This window comes from Rhinopithecus bieti, unplaced genomic scaffold (genome assembly GCF_001698545.2).
Source record: "Rhinopithecus bieti isolate Rb0 unplaced genomic scaffold, ASM169854v2 scaffold_18548, whole genome shotgun sequence".
Lineage (NCBI taxonomy): Eukaryota > Metazoa > Chordata > Mammalia > Primates > Cercopithecidae > Rhinopithecus > Rhinopithecus bieti.
In genome coordinates, this window is record NW_016809526.1 from 588559 (window position 1) to 610535 (window position 21977).

General features: G+C 41.3%; 1 protein-coding gene across 1 annotated transcript in view; it reads left to right on the forward strand.

Annotated features, from left to right (window-relative positions):
- Positions 1-4566: 4566 nt before the first annotated feature.
- Positions 4567-21977, forward strand: part of TULP4 (TUB like protein 4) — a 207653-nt gene continuing 190242 nt past the window's right edge. Inside the window, 2 exon segments of the mRNA XM_017889635.1 lie at positions 4567-4745; positions 5425-7657. Of these exon segments, the coding sequence (XP_017745124.1) occupies positions 7406-7657 (252 nt within the window). The 5' untranslated portion in view covers positions 4567-4745; positions 5425-7405.

Consider the following 21977-nt stretch of genomic DNA (forward strand, 5'->3'; position numbering starts at 1 on the left):
ATCCTTCCATCTCAGCCTTCCAAGTAGCTGGGACTGCAGGTGGCACTTCTGTGTCTGGCTAATTTTTTAATTTTTTGTAATGACAGGGTCTTGCTAAATTGTCCAGGCTGGTCTCAAACTCCTGGGTTCAAGCCATCCTCCTGCCTCAGCCTCCCAGTGTGTTGGGATTATGGGTGTGAGCCACTGCGCCCAGCCCATTTTTACCGTTTTTTAAAGTGTACAGTTCAGTGGCATTAAAGTACATTCACGTTATTTTGCAACCATTTGACTCCAGAACTCTTTTCATCTTAGAGAACTAAAACTCTATACCCATTAAACACTAACTCTTCATTTCCCCTCCCCTCAGCCCCTGGTACCCACCCTTCTACTTACTGTTTCTATGAATGCTACTACTATCTACTCTTGGTCTCTAGAATCACTAGAGTCATACAGTATTGGTCTTTTTGTGACTGGCTTATTTCACCTACCATAATGTCCTCAGAGTTCATCCATTTGGTAGCAAGTATCAGAATTACTCTCCTTTTTAAGGCTGAATGATATTTCCGTGTGTGTGTGTGTGTGTGTGTGTGTGTGTGTGTGTGTACATACATATACCACATTTTGTTTACCCGTTCGTCCATCAGTGGACATTTGGGTTGTTGATGGATGTGGTGGCTCACACCTGTAATTCCAGCCCTTTGGGAGGCTGAGATGGGAGGATAGCTTGAGCTCAGGAGTTTGAGACCAGCCTGGGCAATATAATAAGACCTTGTCTGTACCAAAAATTAAAAAATATATATATATATTTAGCTGAGCCTGGTGGCATGCACCTGTAGTCCCAGCTGTTTGGGAGGCTGAGGCGAGAGGATAGCTTGAGCTCAGGAGTTCGAGATCAGCCTGGGCAATATAATAAGACCCTGTCTGTACCAAAAATTAAAAAAAAAAAATTAACTGAGCCTGGTGGCATGCACCTGTAGTCCCAGCTGTTTGGGAGGCTGAGGTGGGAGGATAGCTTGAGCCTAGGAGTTCAAGGCTGCAGTGAGTTGTAATCACGTCACTGCACTCCAGCCTGAAAGACAGAGGGAAACCCTGTCTCAAAAAAAACAAAGTCATTTATGTTGGTTTCACCTTTTGGCTACTGTGAATCATGCTACTGTGAACATTGGCATACACGTATCAAGTTTTGGCATACAAAATTCAAGTTTCTGCTTTCAAATTGATAGTTCCTTTTTAATCGTTTTATACCCACCCCCCTTACTAGTGTTGATTTGACAATACTCTTATCATTCCTTGGAAACTTAATCAGTTTAGTTACCATTCTTGTTTTCTCATCTTTATGAGCAAATAAGGGGGAAAGAAGGGAAGTGAAATGTCCAACACCACTTATTTTTGTTAATGGTATTGATAAAATTGGCACCAGCCTTTCAGCAATTCGGATGCTATGATTGTTCTTTTTTGTTGTTAAATTTTTGTGTCCATTAAGCATTTTGAGTCATCATAAAGTGGCATTTAAAAAAAAACTACCATATTTGTCTAGCATGTATGGCATTTTATGATTTTAAAGATATTTTTAAAGTTTGGTTAAAAGCCTTAACAGTATATATAAAATGAAACACTGTGCTTTTACTGTGGAAATTTATCCTATATACCTTAATATAATAGTTATTTAAGATTTACATTTGGCTGGGCACAGTAGCTCGTGCCTTTAATCCGAGTACTTTGGGAGGCTGAGGTATGCAGATCACTTGTGCCCAGGAGTTTTCGAGACTAACCTGGGCAACACTGGGAAACCCTGTCGCTTCAAAAAATAAAAAAATGTTAGCCAGGCATGGTGGTGTGCGCCTGTAGTCCCAGCTCCTCAAGAGGCTGAGGTGGAAGGATTGCTTGAGCCTAGTTCAATGGAGGTTGCAGTAAGCCAAGATTGCGGTGCTGCACTCCAGCCTGGGTGAGAGTGAGACCACTTCTCGAAAGAAAGAAATAAAGATAGATAGATACATAGATTTACATTTTAGAGAGTTAGTATATGTCTGTTATTTTTGAACTTTTGGGTTTCAGGGCTCCTTTATATTCATAAGAATTATTGAAGGTCCAAAGAAACTTTTGTTTTTGTGGTTATATGTTGATATTTACCATATTAGAAATTAAAACTGGCTGGGTGCAGTGGCTGACACCTGTAATCCCAGCTACTTCGGGAGGCTGAGCAGGGATGAATCAGTTGAGCCTCGGAGTTTGAGACCAACCTGGCTAACATGGCGAAACCCTGTCTCTACACACAACACAAAAGTTAACTGGTTGTGGTGGTGTGCACCTGTGCTCCTAGCTACTGCTGATAAATTAAAAAATATTCCCTAATTTATTACAAAATGTAAACCCATTAAATGTTATAAGTTATATATTTTTATGAAGACAACTGCCTTTCCTAAAACTAAAACATTTAATAATAAGAGTGTATTGTTTTATATTTTGGCAGCAATATTTGATGTCTGGCTTACTTAAAGATGGCTAGGTTCTCGTATTTGCTTCTACATTTAATCTGTTGCAATATGTCATTTTTATTGAAGTATATGAAGAAAATTCAGCCTCACACACATATAATTGGAAAAGAAAGGAGGATTTTCATAGTCTTCCGATAATCATGGATATTTTTCTTTGATAACCACACTCAAATTCAACAAGTGGTAGCTTCTCAAAGACTAGTTGCAATATAGAATTTGAATGAATTCTATATTGCAACTAATCTATCATCCAAATTCTGTATCTATCATGCAAATTCTATCTGTCATGCAAGTTCTATATTGCAACTATTCTATCAGTGAATCTTTCATCCTTGGTTACACTAAAATTCATTTGTCTTCCTTGTACCTTTTGTTGTTGTTGTTTTGTTTTGTTTTGAGGTGGAGTCTCACTGTCACCCAATCTAGAGTGCAGTGGTGCGATTTCGGCTCACTGCAGCCTCCACCTCCTGGGTTCAATTGATTCTCCTGCCTCGGCTTCCCGAGTAGCTGGGACTACAGGCACCTGCCACCACACCCAGCTAATTTTTGTATTTTTAGTAGAGATGGTGTTTCACCATGTTGGCCAGCCTGGTCTCCAACTCCTAACCTCAGGTGATACCCCCGCCTCAGCCTCCCAAAGTCTTGCACCTTGAATGGATCTTTTACTCAAGTATAATTTCTATCATCTTCATTAGTCATTTGGAAAATATTGGTTTACCAAGTATGTGAGTCTTCCAAATATTGATATACAGTGAAATATGGGATAAAAAATAAAAAATTCACATTTATTAACATCACCCCCAGTTACATGGGGAGCTAGCAAGCTCATCGATCGTGATGAGTGCTGGTTTTCGCAACAGTCTAAATTTAACTTGAAAGCTCAGTTTTTATTTTTGACAACAAATTCTGTCAGTTGTTTTCCTTAAAGTGGCAGGCTTACTTTGTTCATGTTCAAGACAATGTCTGCCAAGTATCCAAGCTGGAACAACCATAATTTGTCATTCATTCTTTTTAGTAAACTTGGTGTAGTAGCCCATTTGCATTACTATAAGGAATACCTGAGACTGGGTAATTTATAAAGAAAATTGTTTTAATTGGCTCAGGGCTCTGCAGGCTTTACAGGAAGCATGGTGCTGGCATTTGCTTCTGGTGAGGCCTCAGGAAGCTTACAAACATGGCAGAAGATGACAATGAACTAATGTGTCACATGGCTAGAGCCGGAGCAGCAAGAGAGGTGGGAGGTGCCACACTCTTTTTTTATTTTTTATTTTTTTATTTTTTGAGATGGAGTTTTGCGCTTTCACCCAGGCTGGAATGCCGTGGTGCGATCGTGGCTCACCACAACCTCTGCCTTCCAGTTTCAAGCGATTCTCCTGCCTCAGCCTCCTGAGTAGCTGGGATTACCAGTGCCCACTACCATGCTTGGGTAATTTTTATATTTTTATTAGAGAATTTTATATTTTTATTAGAGACAGGGTTTCACCATGTTGGCCAGGCTGGTCTCGAACTCCTGGTGCTACGTTCTTTTAAACAACCAGATATCTTGAGAGTTCACTCACTATCAGAAGATCACACCAAGACATTCATGAGGGACTGCCCTCATGATCCAAACACCTCCCACCAGGCCCCACCTCTAACATTGGGGGTTATGTTTCAACATGATTTTTGGAGGGGCCAAACATTCAAACCATATCACATGGTATTCCATGAAAAAAACGAGCCGTTCATTTTGCAACTTAAACTGTATAATACATGCTTTTTCCTGGGACTACCATGGTGCCTCAGTAGTCCACAGAAGTACTTTATGTGTACCTACTAGTTTGGGACACAAGGATGTTAAAAGCCGTGTACTCGAGGCTGGCATTTTCTTTTTTTTTAATCTGTGATTACTGGTGCAGTTGATACCTCTACCTTGATTAGTGTTAAAGAGCTCGCAGTTTGACCCACTGTTGATTTTGCACCATGGATACAATTGTGAACACAGAAGAAGGCAAATTGTGTTTTATTATTATGATGAAAGTAGGGTGTTTTGCTGGGACTTGATGCTATAGGCCAGTAGTTCTCAAAGCCTGGTTCCCTGACCAGCAGCATTAGCGTCTCTTGGGAGCTTGTTAGAAATGCCAACACCTGGGCCCTCCCCTTCCCTTCCAGCGTCCAGGTCCTTTGGGGTGGGGCTGGGCTGCTGCAGCTAGCTCCAGGGGACTGAGAGAGTCTCCTGAATTTCAGAAAGGCCACTCTGCCTTCTGGAAGGATGGTGGTTGCGGGGGATGAGTAAGTTAGGGACAGAGTGTTCTAGTGTTCGTAGAGGATGTGATGTGGCCTGGATTTCAGGCAGTAGGAAGAAAATGGAATGGATTTGCTAGAGATAGATTCTCTAGAACTTTATTGCTGGTAGACCACTTAAAAGCTTAGAAAACAACTGTGCTTTGCTCTGAGACCTGCCAGCCATCAGGGACGGATGAGTTTTAAAGGCCCTTACTGCTTTGTGTCTTGAAGCAGTTTAATATTTTATTAATCGTGAAAAAATCAATCCAGATAACTTGCCTGAGTCATTTCAGTCTCCTTTTTGAGGATGCCTGCTGAAGCAGTGACCATGATCTCTGGAGGGGTACAGCCTCACATTCAGAGTTTAGAGTCTTAGAAAGGACAGTTCGGTGTGGGAGAATGGCAGCTATGATTTCATTCAGATATGCCCAGCTGCTGACAAATTGAATACAACGATCCGTGGCTGGCAGAGCTCTCATGTATTATGTGTTGTCTTGAAGCTGGTGAGGTGTATCCTTTCACTATTGGATTTTACCATTCAGTGCAGTCAGTAGCTCCATTTGATATAAGTGTAAAGATGGGTCTCTCATTTCAGTTTCAGCAATATTCTCAAAACTTTTATTTTTCAGTGTTTTAAAGTTTTTTTTATTTTATATCTTTTTTTTTTTTTTTTTTATTTTAACAGATTTGTAAGACTCCAGGGCCTTCCAGCCGTGAATAATCTGATGGTTCCTGAAATGACTGGGGAAACAGACGCTTCGTATGGCAGTTGAAGAGTGTGTGTCTATGTGCATTTAAAACCTTCTTTCTGTACTTACACATTCACACGGGAAGACAGGCTCATTCTTGTGCACACTTGAGAGTTTTACAACTGATGAAAATTAATTTAAGAATCAGATGGAGCAACTTGACACCACTGGGCTCAGGAGCCCGGGGAGAAAAATACATCACTAATGGCCAATTTTCCATATGGTCTGCACGGGTAAAGAAAGTCTGCAAAAAGAAGAAAAAAAAATTTGCACAGATTAAGCCACAAAAATACCTTCCAGTTTAAAGAAGGAACTAAGTGCGAAGGTGACTGAGAAAGAAGTGTGACTTCAAACATTGCAGCGGCTCACACAGTGCTTGTTGCACTTTATTTTTCAGTGGGTTTGGTGATTTGGATGGATTAAAATTCTGGACTGAAAAGTAACTCCTACTGTGGTTATGGCTAGAGGAAAGCAAGTTCAAGTATGATGGGACAAGTTTGAATAATGAACTGATTCCTTTGCCTATTTTAATTAACTGTATTTGAGAAATTTTAATTTATTATTTCCCCCTTTCTTTTCCTGCATCTATAGGATAATATTGTAAAATAGCAGTTGAAACCAATAATTACAAAATAAATATCAAGGAAAATCCAAGCAAAGCTTTCTTTTTTTTGGACAAGCGGTGTGGTGTTTGGAGACAGTCTCTGAATGTGAACAGGAAAGCACCCATCAGCAAAACACGATCACTCTCTAGGGAGACAGTTGAGGGAATCTGACTCTGGCTTCTGCTTTTGTTTTAAGGGATTATCTTCCCTGTCAAATCCAAGAATACTTGCGTATGAGAAGATTACCTGATGGACTTAATTCTAAGATTAGCTTTTTTCATCAAGATGGAAAAAGATCTTTAGGAGCAGAAAAGGGGAGGAGCAGAAAAGGGGAGTGCTAACTGGGGGAGCGAGAAGGGAGACGAGCAAAAGAAACAAAATCTTGTAGCGTGGCTCTGTTTTGTCAGCAAGAGGATTTAAGACTCACCCAAGGCAAACACTGGGACCACTGTAAGAGCGCTGGAACATTCTGCCTCTTGAGTGAAGGGGCCTTCTTTCTAGCCTCTATGGCACTGAGGGGTGTGCCGGCTGGTGGAGGAGTAGTCCGATGGAGCCCTGCGTTCCCCGGGGACACAGGGCCAAGCTTTAAGGTGGAAAGTTTCTGGTTCTGAAACAACGGGGAGAGAGTCTGTTTTTCTTCCTAAAATTTGGACTCTTGTCTGCACAAACTCTGGTCTGTTTTGCACGGTTTGTGTGCCTTTTTTTCCCTTTATGCAATCTTTTTCAGCTTTAGCAGCAGAAATTTGTCTAGTTCAGAAAACATGCTAGAGGGCGGCTTCAGAAGGAAGATGATCCTGTGTGTTCTGTCTCTGCATCCGAACTTTTGAAGAGAAAAATTCGAGCTAGAGGGATTCTTAAAGCCTTAAGTTACTTGAAATCTATGTATTTGCAACCCGTCGTCTCTGGAATCGTTACACTAAACTGGAATCTCAGGCTGAATGAGAATAACCAAGTGGAGTAAAAAGAAGAAAACCGTTTCTTGTTCACCACTTAATTAATGATGCTCTTTCTCCAAAGGATCAGCACGTTCTTCCTCTGAGAACTTGAAAATAAAAATGGACCCCATGTTTTTTTAAGCATTACCTTTTCTTAGAAGACTGCCATCATCTTTTATAGAGGAATTTTTTCACTATGCATTCGGTGGATCTTTATAAAATACTGACCTTCTAATTAGATTCAGGTCAGTCTTAATTAAAGGGGGAAAAACTCAACACAAACCAACCACAAAAACAAATACACCAATGAAAGAAATTGGTTTAAATTTCACAGCATTAGCATTACTTTTTAAGTAAAACAGTTCATTGAAGAAAGTATGTATGCAGCGGTGGAACATGGGCCTGTGCTTTGCAGTGACTCCAACATCCTGTGCCTGTCCTGGAAGGGGCGTGTCCCCAAGAGTGAGAAGGAGAAGCCTGTGTGCAGGAGGCGCTACTACGAGGAGGGCTGGCTGGCCACGGGCAATGGGCGAGGAGTGGTTGGGGTGACTTTCACCTCTAGCCACTGTCGCAGGGACAGGAGTACTCCACAGAGGATAAATTTCAACCTCCGGGGCCACAATAGCGAGGTGAGCTGTGGTTTTGTTTCACTTTTTGGTCACTTCCAGTGGTGTTTTTGAGCCCCTTGTGGACTTGAAACTTCCTTCATTTCAGTTTCATAGACTTGCTGCTAAGTGAGACTTTCCATGCTGTGAGTTCTGTCTCTTATGCTCTGGCAGAAAAGATGCTAAGGTGGACACAGTTCACAGTAGGCTGCCTCTCCCCAAGTGGGTCAGTTGTCCTGACACCCCTGCTGTCTTCCCCCTGCACTCTCTCAGAGGGTCCAGGCAGTGGGAAGACGCCCAGCAGTAGGAAGGCCAGGGCGCTTTCTGACCACGGTGTGGGGTTAAATTAGATGATCCTAACCAACTTCTCATGCTCCAAGTCTGCATGGCAAAGAGTTACCCCCACCCCGATGTCACATTGACAGTGTGAAAAATGAAAGTGGTGTTGCCTTTACCTTGCACAGTTAACATCTGCGTTTCTTTGGTGATGGCTTGACACTTGGCTTGTATTTTTTTGTACTTGGAGGTAAAGAAGTAGTTAATGGACAAGAATCATAGTTTTTCACATGTATAGGGTATATTATATTCGGGCTATTATGCCATGCATTTGTACATATAGATTCCTCTGGGCTTCTAAAATATAAGTAGTGGGATTATCTATGAAATTCACGTAACCAGCTTTTATTGAGCAATACTTAAGTGTTAGGCATTGTGTTTTAAAGAAGAGCGTGAGTGATAATTTCTTGCAAAGTTAATGCTTGTATAGCACCTTCACAATATTCATGTTTTACTCTTCACTAGCTTGAGTATTTTTAAAATGAGGAATCCAAGACTATTTCAGGCGTCTTAAAATGTCATTAAATGGTTATTAAATAGCTATTGTAAAGGAGCAGGAATATTTTTCAAGTATAGGTCTTAGTCCATTTGTGCTACTATAACAGACTATAGACAAGGTGGCTTATAAACAGTAGATATTTATTTCTCACAGTTTGGGAGGCTGAAAGTCCCAAGATCAGGGGGCTAGTATGGTACGGTTTTTGATTTCTTCTTGGTGAAAAGAGGATGAGAGGCTCTCTGAGGCCTCTTTTATGAGGCCACTAATCCCATACATGAGGGCTCCATTCTCGTGACTTAATCACCTCCTGTCAAGACCCTACCTCTTACTACCATCACCTAGGGAGATTCACCATACGAATTTTGGGGGCACACAAACATTCAGATCATAGCAATATAAACATTCAGTAAAGTGTACTAAACTTAACTTTCAATGATTATTTTTATGTGCAGTCACCCATGTAAGCGCCAACAAGACCAAAATATACAGCATTTCCAGCACCAGTTACAGGTATTTGGTGCTCCTTTCCAGATTTTACATTCTGTCTTAATCCATTCCTGCCACTAAATCAAAATATCTTAGACTTGGTAATCTATAAACAACAGAGATTTATTGCTCACAGTTCTGAAGACTGGGAAGTCCAAGATCAAGACGTCAGCAGGTTCAGTGTCTGGTGAGGGCTCTCTTCTCCATAAATGGCACCTTGTTCCTGTGTCCTCACGTGGTGGAAGGGGCAAGGGAGCTTCCTGGGGCCTATTTTATAAGGGTAGGAATCCCATTTATGAGGGGAGAGCCCTCAAGACCTGATCATCTCCCAAAGGCCCCACCTCTTGATACCACCACATGGGGATTAGGTTTCAACATTGAATTTTGTGGGAATGGAAACATTCAGATCCTAGCACACCCCTCCTGAGAAGTAACTCACATTCTGACTTCTGTCACTGCTTAATGGAAGTGGAGTCCTTCATTACATACTCTCTGTGTCTGGCTTCTTTCACTCAACATGATATCTGTGAGATTCATCCCTGTTGTGTATATTATTAGTTTGTGCTTTTTAATTGATGTGAATTTTCCACTGAAGGAAGATACCTAGTGTTTTTCTTTTCCTGTTCCTGGGTATTTGGATTGCTTCCAGTTTTTGGCTGTTATGACTAATGCTGCTGTGAACGTTTATGTGCATGTCTTTGTATGGACCTGTGCATTCAGAAGGTGGAATTTCTAAATCATAATCTTGCATGTGTTTAGGTTTAGTAGAAATTGTCTGTTTTCCAAAGTGGTTGTACTATTTACACCTCGTCATCAATGCATGAAAGTTTTAGTTGTAAGGCCAAGAGTAATTTGAGATTGATTTTTCCACCGAGTTTAATTTATTAAGAAGCTTCTTTTGAATTTGAACTTTTTCCATTAAAAAACAGTGGTTTTATGCAAGAAATTATGGTTTTTTTTTTTTTGAAACGGAGTCTCACTCTGTCACCCAGGCTGGAGTGCAGTGGCCGGATCTCGGCTCACTGCAAGCTCCGCCTCCCGGGTTTACGCCATTCTCCTGCCTCAGCCTCCCGAGTAGCTGGGACTACAGGCACCCGCCACCTCGCCTGGCTAGTTTTTTGTATTTTTTAGTAGAGACTGGGTTTCACCGTGTTAGCCAGGATGGTCTCGATCTCCTGACCTTGTGATCCGCCCGTCTCGGCCTCCCAAAGTGCTGGGATTACAGGCTTGAGCCACCGCCCCCGGCCAAGAAATTATGTTTTACAAATAATATATTGGGCATATACATACAGGCATGCACGCATTATCCCCCCCACCCCCCACTCCCCCCCTACACACATCCACCTTTGTAGTGGATACTCTTAAAAATATTTTTTCTTGTTCTTGTGTAACAAATTACCCCAGACTTTGTGGCTTAAAACGTTACCCATTTCTAGTCTCACAGTTCTGTAGTTCTGAAGCCCTATTATGGTATGTCTGGGGCCTCTGCTTAGGTCTCCCAGGCTGGGAAACGTGGTACCAGCCAGGACTGCTAGCTCCTCTGAGGCTCAGGGCCCTCTTCCAAGCTCATTCAGTTTGTTGGTAGAAATCAGCTCCTTGTGGTTGTAGGACTGAGGCCCTGGGGTCTTAGAGGCCCTAACTAGTCCCAGCCATGTGACCCTCTCCACAGCATGCAGTTTGCTTCTTCAAGGCCAGAAGGAGAGCATCTGCTGTAACTTCAAATCTTTCTCACTTTCTGTATCTGAAAAATGGCACCCCTGAGCTGACCACGCTCACCTCCACTCCTGGGGAGGGGATTACACTGGGTGTGCATACCAGGGGGTGCGGTTTTAGAATTCTGCCTACTACAAAAGAGAGGATTCTAATTCACAGACAGTGGTCTGGCTATCTCACTGTTGAAACTGTTTTGTGTGATTTTTTCCACATTGCATTTTTACTTTTTTTGTTTTTTTTTGTTTTTTTTTAAATTATGCTTTAAGTTCTAGGGTACCTGTGCACAACATGCAGGTTTGTTACATAGGTATACATGTGCCATGTTGATTTGCTGCACCCATTAACTGATTGTTTACATTAGGTATTTCTTCTAATGCTATCCCTCCCGCTGCTCCCCACCCCACAACAGGCCCTTGTGTGTGATGTTCCCTGCCCTGTGTCCAAGTGTTCTCATTGTTCGGTTCCCACCTATGAGTGAGAATATGCGGTGTTTGGTTTTCTCTCCTTGTGATAGTTTGCTTAGAATGATGGTTTCCAGCTTTATCCATGTCCCTGCAAAGGACATGAACTCATCCTTTTTTATGGCTGCATAGTATTCCATGGTGCATATGTGCCACATTTTCTTAATCCAGTCTATCATTGATGGGCATTTGGGTTGGTTCCAAGTCTTTGCTATTGTGAATAGTGCTGCAGCAAACATACGTGTGCGTGTGTCTTTATAGTAGCATGATTTTGGGTATATGCCCAGTATTGGGATTGCTGGGTCAAATGGTATTTCTAGTTCTAGATCCTTGAGGAATTGCCACACTGTCTTCCACAATGGTTGAACTAGTTTACACTCCCACCAACAGTGTAAAAGGGTTCCTATTTCTCCACTTCCTTTCCAGCATCTGTGTCCTGACTTTTTAATGATCGCCATTCTAACTGGTGTGAGATGGTATCTCATTGTGGTTTTGATTTGCATTTCTCTGATGGCCAGTGATGATGAGCATTTTTTCATGTGTCTGTTGGCTGCATAAATGTCTTCTTTTGAGAAGTGTCTGTTCATATCCTTGGCCCACTTTTTGATGGGGTTGTTTGTTTTTTTCTTTTAAATTTGTTTAAGTTATTTGTAGATTCTGGATATTAGCCCTGTGTCAGATGGGTAGATTGCAAAAATTTTCTCCCATTTTGTAGGTTGACTGTTCACTTTGATGCATTTTTACGTTTAGTTAATTTCTGTTCCTCATACTAGAATCTGTTCCATTTAACTGGGCATGGGGGCTCATGCTTGTAGTCCCAGCACTTTGGGAAGCTGAGGCGGGGAGATTGCTTGAGCTTAGGAGTTCAAGACCAGCCTGGGTAACATAGTGAGACCCTGTCTCTACTCTCCCCCACCCCCCGCAAAAAAAAGAATATGTGCCATTTACTGAATGCCTGCCAGTTAGAGAGACCAACTCTCCTGGTTTCCCAGGATGTGGGACTGTTGGTGTTAATATCTGCAAAATCCCAGGCAAACTGAGATGGTCATCCTACTGCCCAGGGCCCGATGTGGTTTCAGGCATCTTACCTCATGTTGTTCATAGCAGACTCATGGGAAGATATCATTATTTCCATTTTATAGGGAAGAAAACTCAGGCTTTAAAGATGTTAAATAACCTGCCTAAATTCATGCAGCTTGTATGGAGGAGAACTTGAATCTAGGGGTTTAACATTTTCCTAAAACTTTATTTTCTTATAACTTGTGTTAAATATGAGTCCTCAATCCCTTATCCTCAGTTGTTAAATCTTTTTTTTTTTTTTTAATTTTTTGAGACAGAGCTTCTCTCTCTTCCCCAGGCTAGAGTGCAGTGACACGATCACCACTTACCACAGCCTCTGCCTCCCGGGTTTGAGTGATCCTCCCACCTCAGCCTCCCAAGTAGGTGGGACTACAGACATATGCCACAATGTTCAGCTAGTTACAAAAAATTTTTTTTTGTAGAGACAGGGTTTTGCCGTGTTGCCCAGGCTGGTCTCAAACTCCTGGACTTAAGTGATCTGCCCACCTCAGCCTCCCAAAGTGTTGGGATTATAGGTGAGAGCCACTGTGCCCAGCTCGTGGTTGTTCAATCTAAGGGCTCTGAAAATAGCGAGTTTTTCTGTAATTGTTTTAATGGCAAGACCTGACCTGGACTGATGTGAAGCTGCTGATTGTTATTATTCCATCACTTCAGCTGCAGAAATACTGTGTTTTATTATGGAGGCTGCCCAGACCTGTGGGTGACATTAGATAATTGACAGGAGCTCCCCTTGTAGGACTTTGCTAAGATTTAAAAACTTCTGAACTCAAAATACTTGTCTGTAAGGATTCTGAATCAGGGGTTGTGAACTTGTATCTTCATTTAAGGAAATCATCAAAAGAAACCTTGGGTTTTATTTAATTTGTTTTTTCATTTCTGGGAAGGCTGACATTTAACTCATCTCTGCCCATACTTAGTTACCTTATCTTCACTCCCTTCTACCACAAGAAGCAGAAAAACCCTGTGTCCCCACCGGCCATCCCTTAAGAACACTACTGAAAGAACCGTTGCAAGATTTTATTTCTGGCCATGGAACTAACTAAATTGAAGGGGTCAGAACTAATCATCTGCTAATTTCACAACTGAATTAAAAAGGAAAGAAATCTGAATGAAAGATAATTTATTTCACCCTCAGCTAGTATGTAAAATCTGTTTTATATTACGTATTTAACAAATCTTAACAGTTTTGCAATTATAAATTTATTCAGTTAGATAAATTGAATCTGAAATTAAATATTGTGATAAATGTTTGTCTGGTCTTTGAGACTAGTTTGCCTTTCTCACATTATGTATTCTGTTGTTAGAAATTTGTGATAAAATGGTATCAGCTATATTTGCCGGAGTGAAACATATAGGCAAGGAATTCTTAACCTGTATCAATGGCTTCATATTTGGTAAGTATGTTAATGGTTCTAATCAGATGGTCAAAATATGTGCCCCCCCTCAATCCTGAAAGCACCTTTCATAAAAAAGAACCACTACCACAAAAGGTGAATGATCAACCAAACCAACTTTTCCCAAAGCAACTTTCTATGGCATTTGGGGACGGTTAATCCTTTTGCCAGTATCTCTTTTGAAACCTTTGATAGCAGTGTTATAGAAGAGGAATAGATGTGTGCTTACCTACTGAAACTCCAAGGGAGACTCTTCGTGGCTGGCTGAGAAGTGATGGTTTTTTAGAATTATTTGTCCTTCTACTGTGAAGCAGTAATTCAAGAAAGATGAGTTTTTCTTTTAAAAGAGTCCCCAACAGGTGGGCAGGTATGTCAGGCAAAATAATTATGTTCCATAATGAAGATTATTTCAGAAAGTAATTACTTGGGAATGTTTTTATTCTATGAAACAATTTCTTACAGATATGGTAGATGTCGTGCAAATTAATCAAGGTTAGTACTGATTGTCATTTAACAGGATTTTTTTTTTTTTTTTTTTTTTTTTGAGACGGAGTCTCGCTTTGTTGCCCAGGCTGGAGTGCAATGGCATAATCTTGGCTCACTGCAACCTCCGCCTCCCAGATTCAAGCCATTTTTCTGCCTCAGCCTCCCGAGTAGCTATGATTGCAGGCGCCCACCGCCACACCTGGCTAATTTTTGTATTTTTAGTAGAAATGTAGTTTTGCCACGTTGGCCAGGCTGGTCTCAAACTCCTGATTTCAGGTGATCCACCTGCCTCAGCCTCACAAAGTGCTGGGATTACAAGCGTGAGCCACCTTGCCCAGCCAACAGGATTTTTTTGACTTAAGAATAAGCAGGCAGTCATGTGTAGTTGCTGGAATTCATTTTGTTATAAGGACATGTCTACTACAGCAATGGTCTCACCTGAATTCTTGGATTGGATATATCTTCTCTGATATGCTTTGTCTGACCCTGCCCCTTGTCCCTGTTGTACACTGATCAGACTTCTCTGGTTGCACTGATAATGCTTTATTTTATTTATTATTATTATTTTTTTTTTGAGACGGAGTCTTGCTCTGTCACCCAGGCTGGAGTGCGGTGGCCAGATCTCAGATCACTGCAAGCTCCGCCTCCCGGGTTCACGCCATTCTCCTGCCTCAGCCTCCCGAGTAGCTGGGACTACAGGCGCCGCCACCTCTCCTGGCTAGTTTTTTTGTATTTTAGTAGAGACGGGGTTTCACCGTGTTAGCCAGGATGGTCTCGATCTCCTGACCTCGTGATCCGCCCGTCTCGGCCTCCCAAAGTGCTGGGATTACAGGCTTGAGCCACCGCGCCCGGCCCGATAATGCTTTATTATAGTTATCTGCTTGCCTCGTTTGGTAAAACTTACTGGAAGATCAATGTACCCTGTCATTCTTAACTTCCTCGCCTCTCATTGTTTAGAATATCAATTAGTTATTTATTTTTTAAAAAAAATTCCTTTAACTTTTTGGCCCCCTTCAGTGTGCTTTCTTTCCTTATTCTGCTGAAATGATCTCCTTCTCACTGACCACACATTGCTAAACTCATAGGTTTTTGGTGTTTCGTTTTTGTTTTTAAACTGCATTTGTTGCCTCAGTAGCAAGTTGCAAGTTGCTCAGTACCATCAGTAGAATTGAGACGTCTTCTCTCACTTTCCGGAACATGAGGCTCTCCTGGTTTTCCTTTTACTGTTCTGGCCTCTGCTTTCCACCCTTCTTTGCTGGCTCTGCCTTTTTTTCTTTTTTGCCTCATCTTTAAATGTTAACGGGTACCAGGCATGCATATTTTTCTGTATTTCCTCTCTATGTTGGCTTTAAATCTCCCTACATGCTGATGACTCCGGGTATCTCTCTCTGTCTGCCATCTCTTTCTAGTTCCAGACTTCATTCTCCAACTTGATATATGAGATACAAAAGTGGACACCAATCAGGCCTCGCAGACTATCGGTCACCCAGACAGAACTGATTTCCCCCCTGCCCCTTGAACCGTCAGATCAGTTCCATGCACTGTTTTCCCATTTTGGTAGATGGCCCAAGACCAGTCAGTCAGTCCAGCTTACAATTCAGGAATCTCCCTGCACTTCCCTTGTCCCCAAGTCTTCTTATTAGCAAGACCTCCCACTGTGTCTGACTTCCAGATAGTATCTGAAACATGCTCACTTTTGTCTTCCTTCATCACCATGCCTAGCACAAACTTCCTCATGAATCTCTTGACTTAAATTCTACTATCTTCCCATTGTGGAGGACTCTACTTAACAATGTATAGTAAGTTTTTTCAGTGTTTACAAATATTATAAAAATTTATTTCTAAGGTACTTTTGTTTTTTGCTAAAAACGCTGTATGACACATCTTAATTCCAAAAAGGATGGGAATTTCTGGATTGTAATAATGGCCTCCCTTGCGGTGAAAGACCCTCCTAGTACCATTGTCTGATTTACCCTCTCCTGAAGAAGGCCCAGAGCCACTGGGGACTGGCAAGCCAGGTTCTGTGTCCACCTCATTGTGCATAGTGATGACCAACTTTCTCAACATTTGGAGAGATTAGAAAACCATTTTATTTTAAAACTTTTGTACAGTATTTAACGTACTTAATCTGTACAACAGTTTTAGTGAGAAAAGTTGACTCATTTTGGATTAAAGCCAGCAAAAACTCACTGCAGCTCTTTTATCTCTCTTATAAATTCTACATAGAAAGTGACTTTTAGTAGATTTGTGATGACCAACTAGGGTATTATAATGGTGGATGTAATGGAGGGCTTTTTTATTTCCTTTGGTGATGGCCTTTTCTTTTTTCCTTTCTGTTTCTGTTTTTCCATATCTTGATTCCAAGAAGTTCTAGCTTTACCTGTCCAAGTCATTCAAGTCATTAGTTTACTCAAGTCAGTAGTAAATTGAAAATAATAATTCTCTTCTATCAGAGTTGTAGAACCTGAGACAGTGTGTTTTTGGAAGGGCTGTGAAAATGGTATATAAGTGATGAAATAGTAAAGTACTCTATACCCTTTGTACTTAAAGTAATATACTTACGTATATCACTTTCCAGTCCTTACAATATCACTTAGTACCTGGAAATTCAGTTACTGTTCTGACTCATGAGGCCAGAAACAGTGTTTGTTGATTTTTGTTCCTCAGTTTAGATTGAAAACACATGCATTAGCAGGTATTTACTGCATCTCTGTTGTGTGCTGGGTGCTGTGTGTACTTGCCACTGTGTGGGGGCAAGAGAAGTCCCAGCTTACACCTCATGGAATCTACAGTCTAGCATGAGGGTGAAGCGTGGACTTCGCCTTCCTCTATTTGCATTTCCATTAGGAAGAGAAAGCAAGCTTTGAATTGTTCAAAGAATGAAGAATGAGGCTTCCTAGAGGTGGTGTGGTGAAGATCATCTTTGAGCAGGGCCTTGAGAAATACTTAGGATTTAACTTTTACTTTTCTCAGTGGTGCAAGAAGATTAAGCCACATTCTGGCTTCAGAGAAGCATTTCTGAGAGAGATGAAGGACACTTCGTTCACCAGCCCCAACCTAAGCATGTGACTGTACTCCCTTGTCAGATGCTGTTGGAACCTGGCTGACAAGGACAAGGACCTATGCATTTTTTCCTGCCCTAGAACAAAATTGCCCTTGTTGGACATGCAGTGATGTTCTTTGTGCCTTTTGACTATACTGTGAAATGTTTGTAGTTTGTAGTGGGGATTTTATCCATCTGAGCATGATACACTTTTTATTAATTTCCATGGCAGATGGTTAAACTAGGGTGCTGCCTTAATAATTTGACTTATGCAAGTGCTCAGATATGACTGTTTCTGTGCTTAATGTATTCAGCATGTGGTTGTAGTCAAGTTTGAAAAGTTACATAATCATGCGTTCATGACCTGAATTAGAGATAATTTATTAGTGACTCAGCATTAATGACTCGTTTTATGCAACTCTTCTGGTAAAGCAACGTTTCTGTTTATGTGAGCATATTTTAGCATGCTAGATGACCACATCTACCTTGTTTCCTTCCTAGGTAGTGCCTTTAGGTATGCCATTACAGGAGGGCTGCCCCACTCCCAGAGGTGCATTGAATCCCAGAGAGGGCGTTGTTGGTGGATAAAAGCCCTCCTTGGGGTCATCTGTAGCTGGTAATAGGGGCTGAGAAGCTCAGGGCTACGTCGTCGTTGAATGTTTGTGGCTTCAGTGGATCTGCATGGCAGGTTTCAAAACCATATAATGTTAGAGATATGAATTGCAAAACCACAACCCCTCAGACTTTTCTATACAGTAAGTCCTCAATATTGTTGGTAAGTTCTTGGAAACTGCAGCTTGAAGTGAAATGACACTTAGTAGTATGTCATATATACGTAGGATATTTACTCTTGTTTATATCAGTTAGCTTAAGGTAAAATTGTTTTCATATGCAGGTTGTTTTTGCTTAAAGTTCAGCTTCTAAGAACCTATCCCTGAAGTTAAGTGAGGACTTAACTGTACTTTTTGCAGGTAAATTTACTGTATTGAGCAAAATGAATAGTGGAAACTTACCTAGTTTTTTACCCTGGAAAGGAGTTTAAACTGATAAAATACACTTACTAGAATTTCATGGATGTTCCACTTTTATCTGCCAGCATTATTACTAAGGATTTCCTCAGTGGGAACACTGAGAGAAAGGATTTGCATAGTGGGACTGGAAGGGTGGAGCAGTGTGTGAATGAAGTCAACTAGGTATTTAAAAAATATTCTTACATTTCCTGAATATAGCCATAGTTAACTTCATTGTCCTGTTGAGTCTGTCCTCTTTTTTTAGACCAAGGCTGAAGAAATGGGTGAAAGATGTTGTACTGTTCTGATGTACTGCAGAGTGCTGTAATAGGTCAGAGGATGAAGCACTGTGGACCAATGTGGACAGGGAAGCTTCCTATGGGGAGTCAGGGAATGAGCTGGACCTTAACGTTCATTTTGGTTCCGGAAATATTTGAGAGCCTGCTCTAGGCTAGATGCTGTTGGGCTTTGGCTCTACTGTGATGAAAAAGGCACTGTTCCTGCCCAGATGGATCGCCTATCATGTGTGTCAGAGGGTGGATATCATTTGCATGGATATAATGTTGTCTTTCCTGATGACAATTGCCATATATATTCCCGTACTTTGTGTGTGTGTGTTATGTCCATTATTTAGTGTAGCCCTCATAACATCTCTCTACGGCTTTGTATTAATATCCCTGCTATACAGTTGAGGAACCTGAGGTTCTGAGATGTTAAGGAAATTGTCAGAGGCTGCAGAGCTAGATGATGGCAGACCTGAGATTTGAATTTGTGTCTGTGTGTTTTTCCATCTATAAGACACTGCTTCAAAAAGGTGAAGGGAAGAGGCACCCTTAAACAGAGTTTTGAATGACTGTGGTATGTGTTTTGGACATGGAAGAGTTTGGTGAAGTGTTGGAGAGTAGCGGAAGGCAAAGCTGGATGGGCAGGTGGGACCAGACATACATAGTCATGATAATAAACAATAGTAACAAATGTTTGTGGCGTGAAAGAAGACAGTGCTTTTGGTTTGGGTCGTATTCCAAGACCGTAAGAAGACTCTCATATTGAAATAGAATTGTTGAAAAATCAAATGTGAGTATAAAAATTACCATTCAGTTCAGTGCATTTATTCACCAGTGTGGATAACTGAGAGTTGACAGCACTGGCTATGCTTAATCAATTATGGAAATAATAGTCTTAAAGAAGTAACACATCAGTCACCTTGGTACTATGATAATGTACACATGAGCCTAACTCTTAATTGTAGCCAGTTATTGCAGACTGAAGGGATTTGAGGAACAGCTCTTTTTTTTTTTTTTTTTTGAGACAGAGTCTTGCTCTGTCTCCCAGACTGGAGTGGTACAGTGGTGCCATCTCGGCTCACTTGCTAGCTCCGTCTCCTGGGTTCATGCCATTCTCCTGCCTCAGCCTCCTGAGTAGCTGGGACTACAGGCACCTATCACCACGCCCGGCTAATTTTTTGTATTTTTAGTAGAGACGGGTTTTCACCATGTATGTCTCGATCTCCTGACCTCGTGATCTGCCCGCTTCAGTCTCCCAAAGTGCTGGGGTTACAGGCGTGAGCCACTGCTCCCGGCTAAGGAACAGCTCTTCTTTTAAATGTCTTAGGAATTCTTATTTTGAATAGGGAACCTTTCTAGCAAAGAGGCAGAAATGGAACTGTTGTTTTTTATTTAGGTCAGAATCTCATTTCACCTAAACTGGCTTATCTATTTTGATACCGAAGCTCAGTAGTGTGAGTTAATTTTTTATCACAGTAATAGTTACATATATTGATAAATGCTAAGAATGAAAAATAGCAATGTTCTAACTCCTGTCTCCCCCCTCCCCCCACCTATTGTCCTGGCCACTTAACAAAGGCTCATACTGTTATTTTTTTGATGAATCAATTTTCGGATTTTGTCTATTGACTTCGTTCCCATCTCGTTAGGCGGAGATTTAGCTCTCTTTCTTTCATAGTCACTCAACCCAGCTTTGCCCTACCATCTAATCATTGCAGTATTACTGTATCACAAATATTGGTTATTATTCAGTGTTTACACTATTTAAACTATGTCACTGTTATTCCCAGATGAGCCAAGTAGGGTACTATGATTGTATTCCTTCATTATTTAACTCTGTTCTCCTCATGATAAAAATTTCCCCCCCCAGTGGTTTAGTTTCTTTATTGCAAAACCTTCCTACCTCTTCAGTATAATTTCATGCATTCAGACCGATTAGGTGATTTATCAGTTCCTTTAGTTTTTTGTTTTGTTTTGTTTTTGTTTTTTTCCTGAAGACCTCCACCTGGGAGTCCTTTGTCATCCTTCTGCTCTCTGGATTGGTTGCTCAGTGGGCCTGCTGCCCAGGTGATTTCCTGAACTTCCTTTTAATCATCATCTTGGGAATTCTCTCTGCCCCCTACTTTTTCTATGTCTTGTTTTTGGAATCTTGTGGTTTTTTTTGGTCTAACTCCTTTTTGTTGGAACATAATCTCCAGTATCTTCCTAAGAAAGTATTTGTAAGTCATAAATTATAAGACTTTCTTATCTCTATAAATGTCCTAATTCTGCTCTCACACTTGATAGTTTGGCTGGGTACAGATTTTTAGGTAGTTTTCTTCAGAATTTTGTCTTCACATTTCCAGAGTTTTTAGAAGCATAGTAGTTAAGAGCTCAGGCCCTGGAGCTAGACTCAGTTTACATTCTAGCTCCATCACTTAGTAATGCCATGACTTTAAATATATTATCTAATTTATCTTTGTTTTTTATTTTTTTGAGACGGAGTCTCACTCTGTCGCCTAGGCTGGAGTGCAGTGGCCGGATCTCAGCTCACTGCAAGCTCCGCCTGTCCGGTTCACGCCATTCTCCTTCCGCAGCCTCCTGAGTAGCTGAGACTACAGGCGCCCGCCACCTCGCCCGGCTAGTTTTTTGTATTTTTTTTTAGTAGAGACGAGGTTTCACCGTGTTAGCCAGGATGGTCTCGATCTCCTGACCTCGTGATCCGCCCGTCTCGGCCTCCCAAAGTGCTGGGATTACAGGCTTGAGCCACCGCGCCTGGCCTCTAATTTATCTTTATAGTTGTCCCTTGACCATCATGGTTTGAACTTTGTGGATCCACTTATATGTGGAATTTTTTAAATCAAATATGGATCAAAAATATAGTATTTGAGGGGTGCTTCATCTTGTTCTAATCCGCTGGCTGCCCCAGTTCTTATTTTATGGGCACTGTATTTTCTCATACTTCTGTGAGGATACAAATTATGGTTTTAAACAAATTTTTTTTTTCTCCATGCATTTAGATCTGCTTTTTTTTGAGGCTTTTTAAAGACGTATGTGTGAGTGTGTATAGGGGTGGTTCTCTGTGAATCTCCTCACCACCACCCAGATGTTTTATAATTGAGGTCTTCTTTAAATGTCTAATGATCCTTGAATATTTATTCAAACGTAAAAGTAGTGCACCGTGAATCTCTTTGGCATCTTTTCTGTGTGTATATGTAGGGGGTGTTTAGCCGGTGAGCTTTATTGTATTATATAATGATCTAGGGGAGAACCAGCTCTTTTCTTGGGACTGCCAAAGGTCAGCATTCAAGCAGCTTTCGCCATAGTGGTTCAGTTTCTTTCAATAAGAAACTTCCAGTCACATGCCTGTGAATATACTCCTATTGCCAGCATTCTGAGAGCTGGCACGCGTGTGTGTGTGTGTGTGTGTGTGTGTGTGTGTGTGTGTGTGCGTGCGCGTGGCTGGGGAAGAGGTAGAGCTAGTTATATGAAAGTTTGGAGGGGCCGGGCGCGGTGGCTCAAGCCTGTAATCCCAGCACTTTGGGAGGCCGAGACGGGCGGATCACGAGGTCA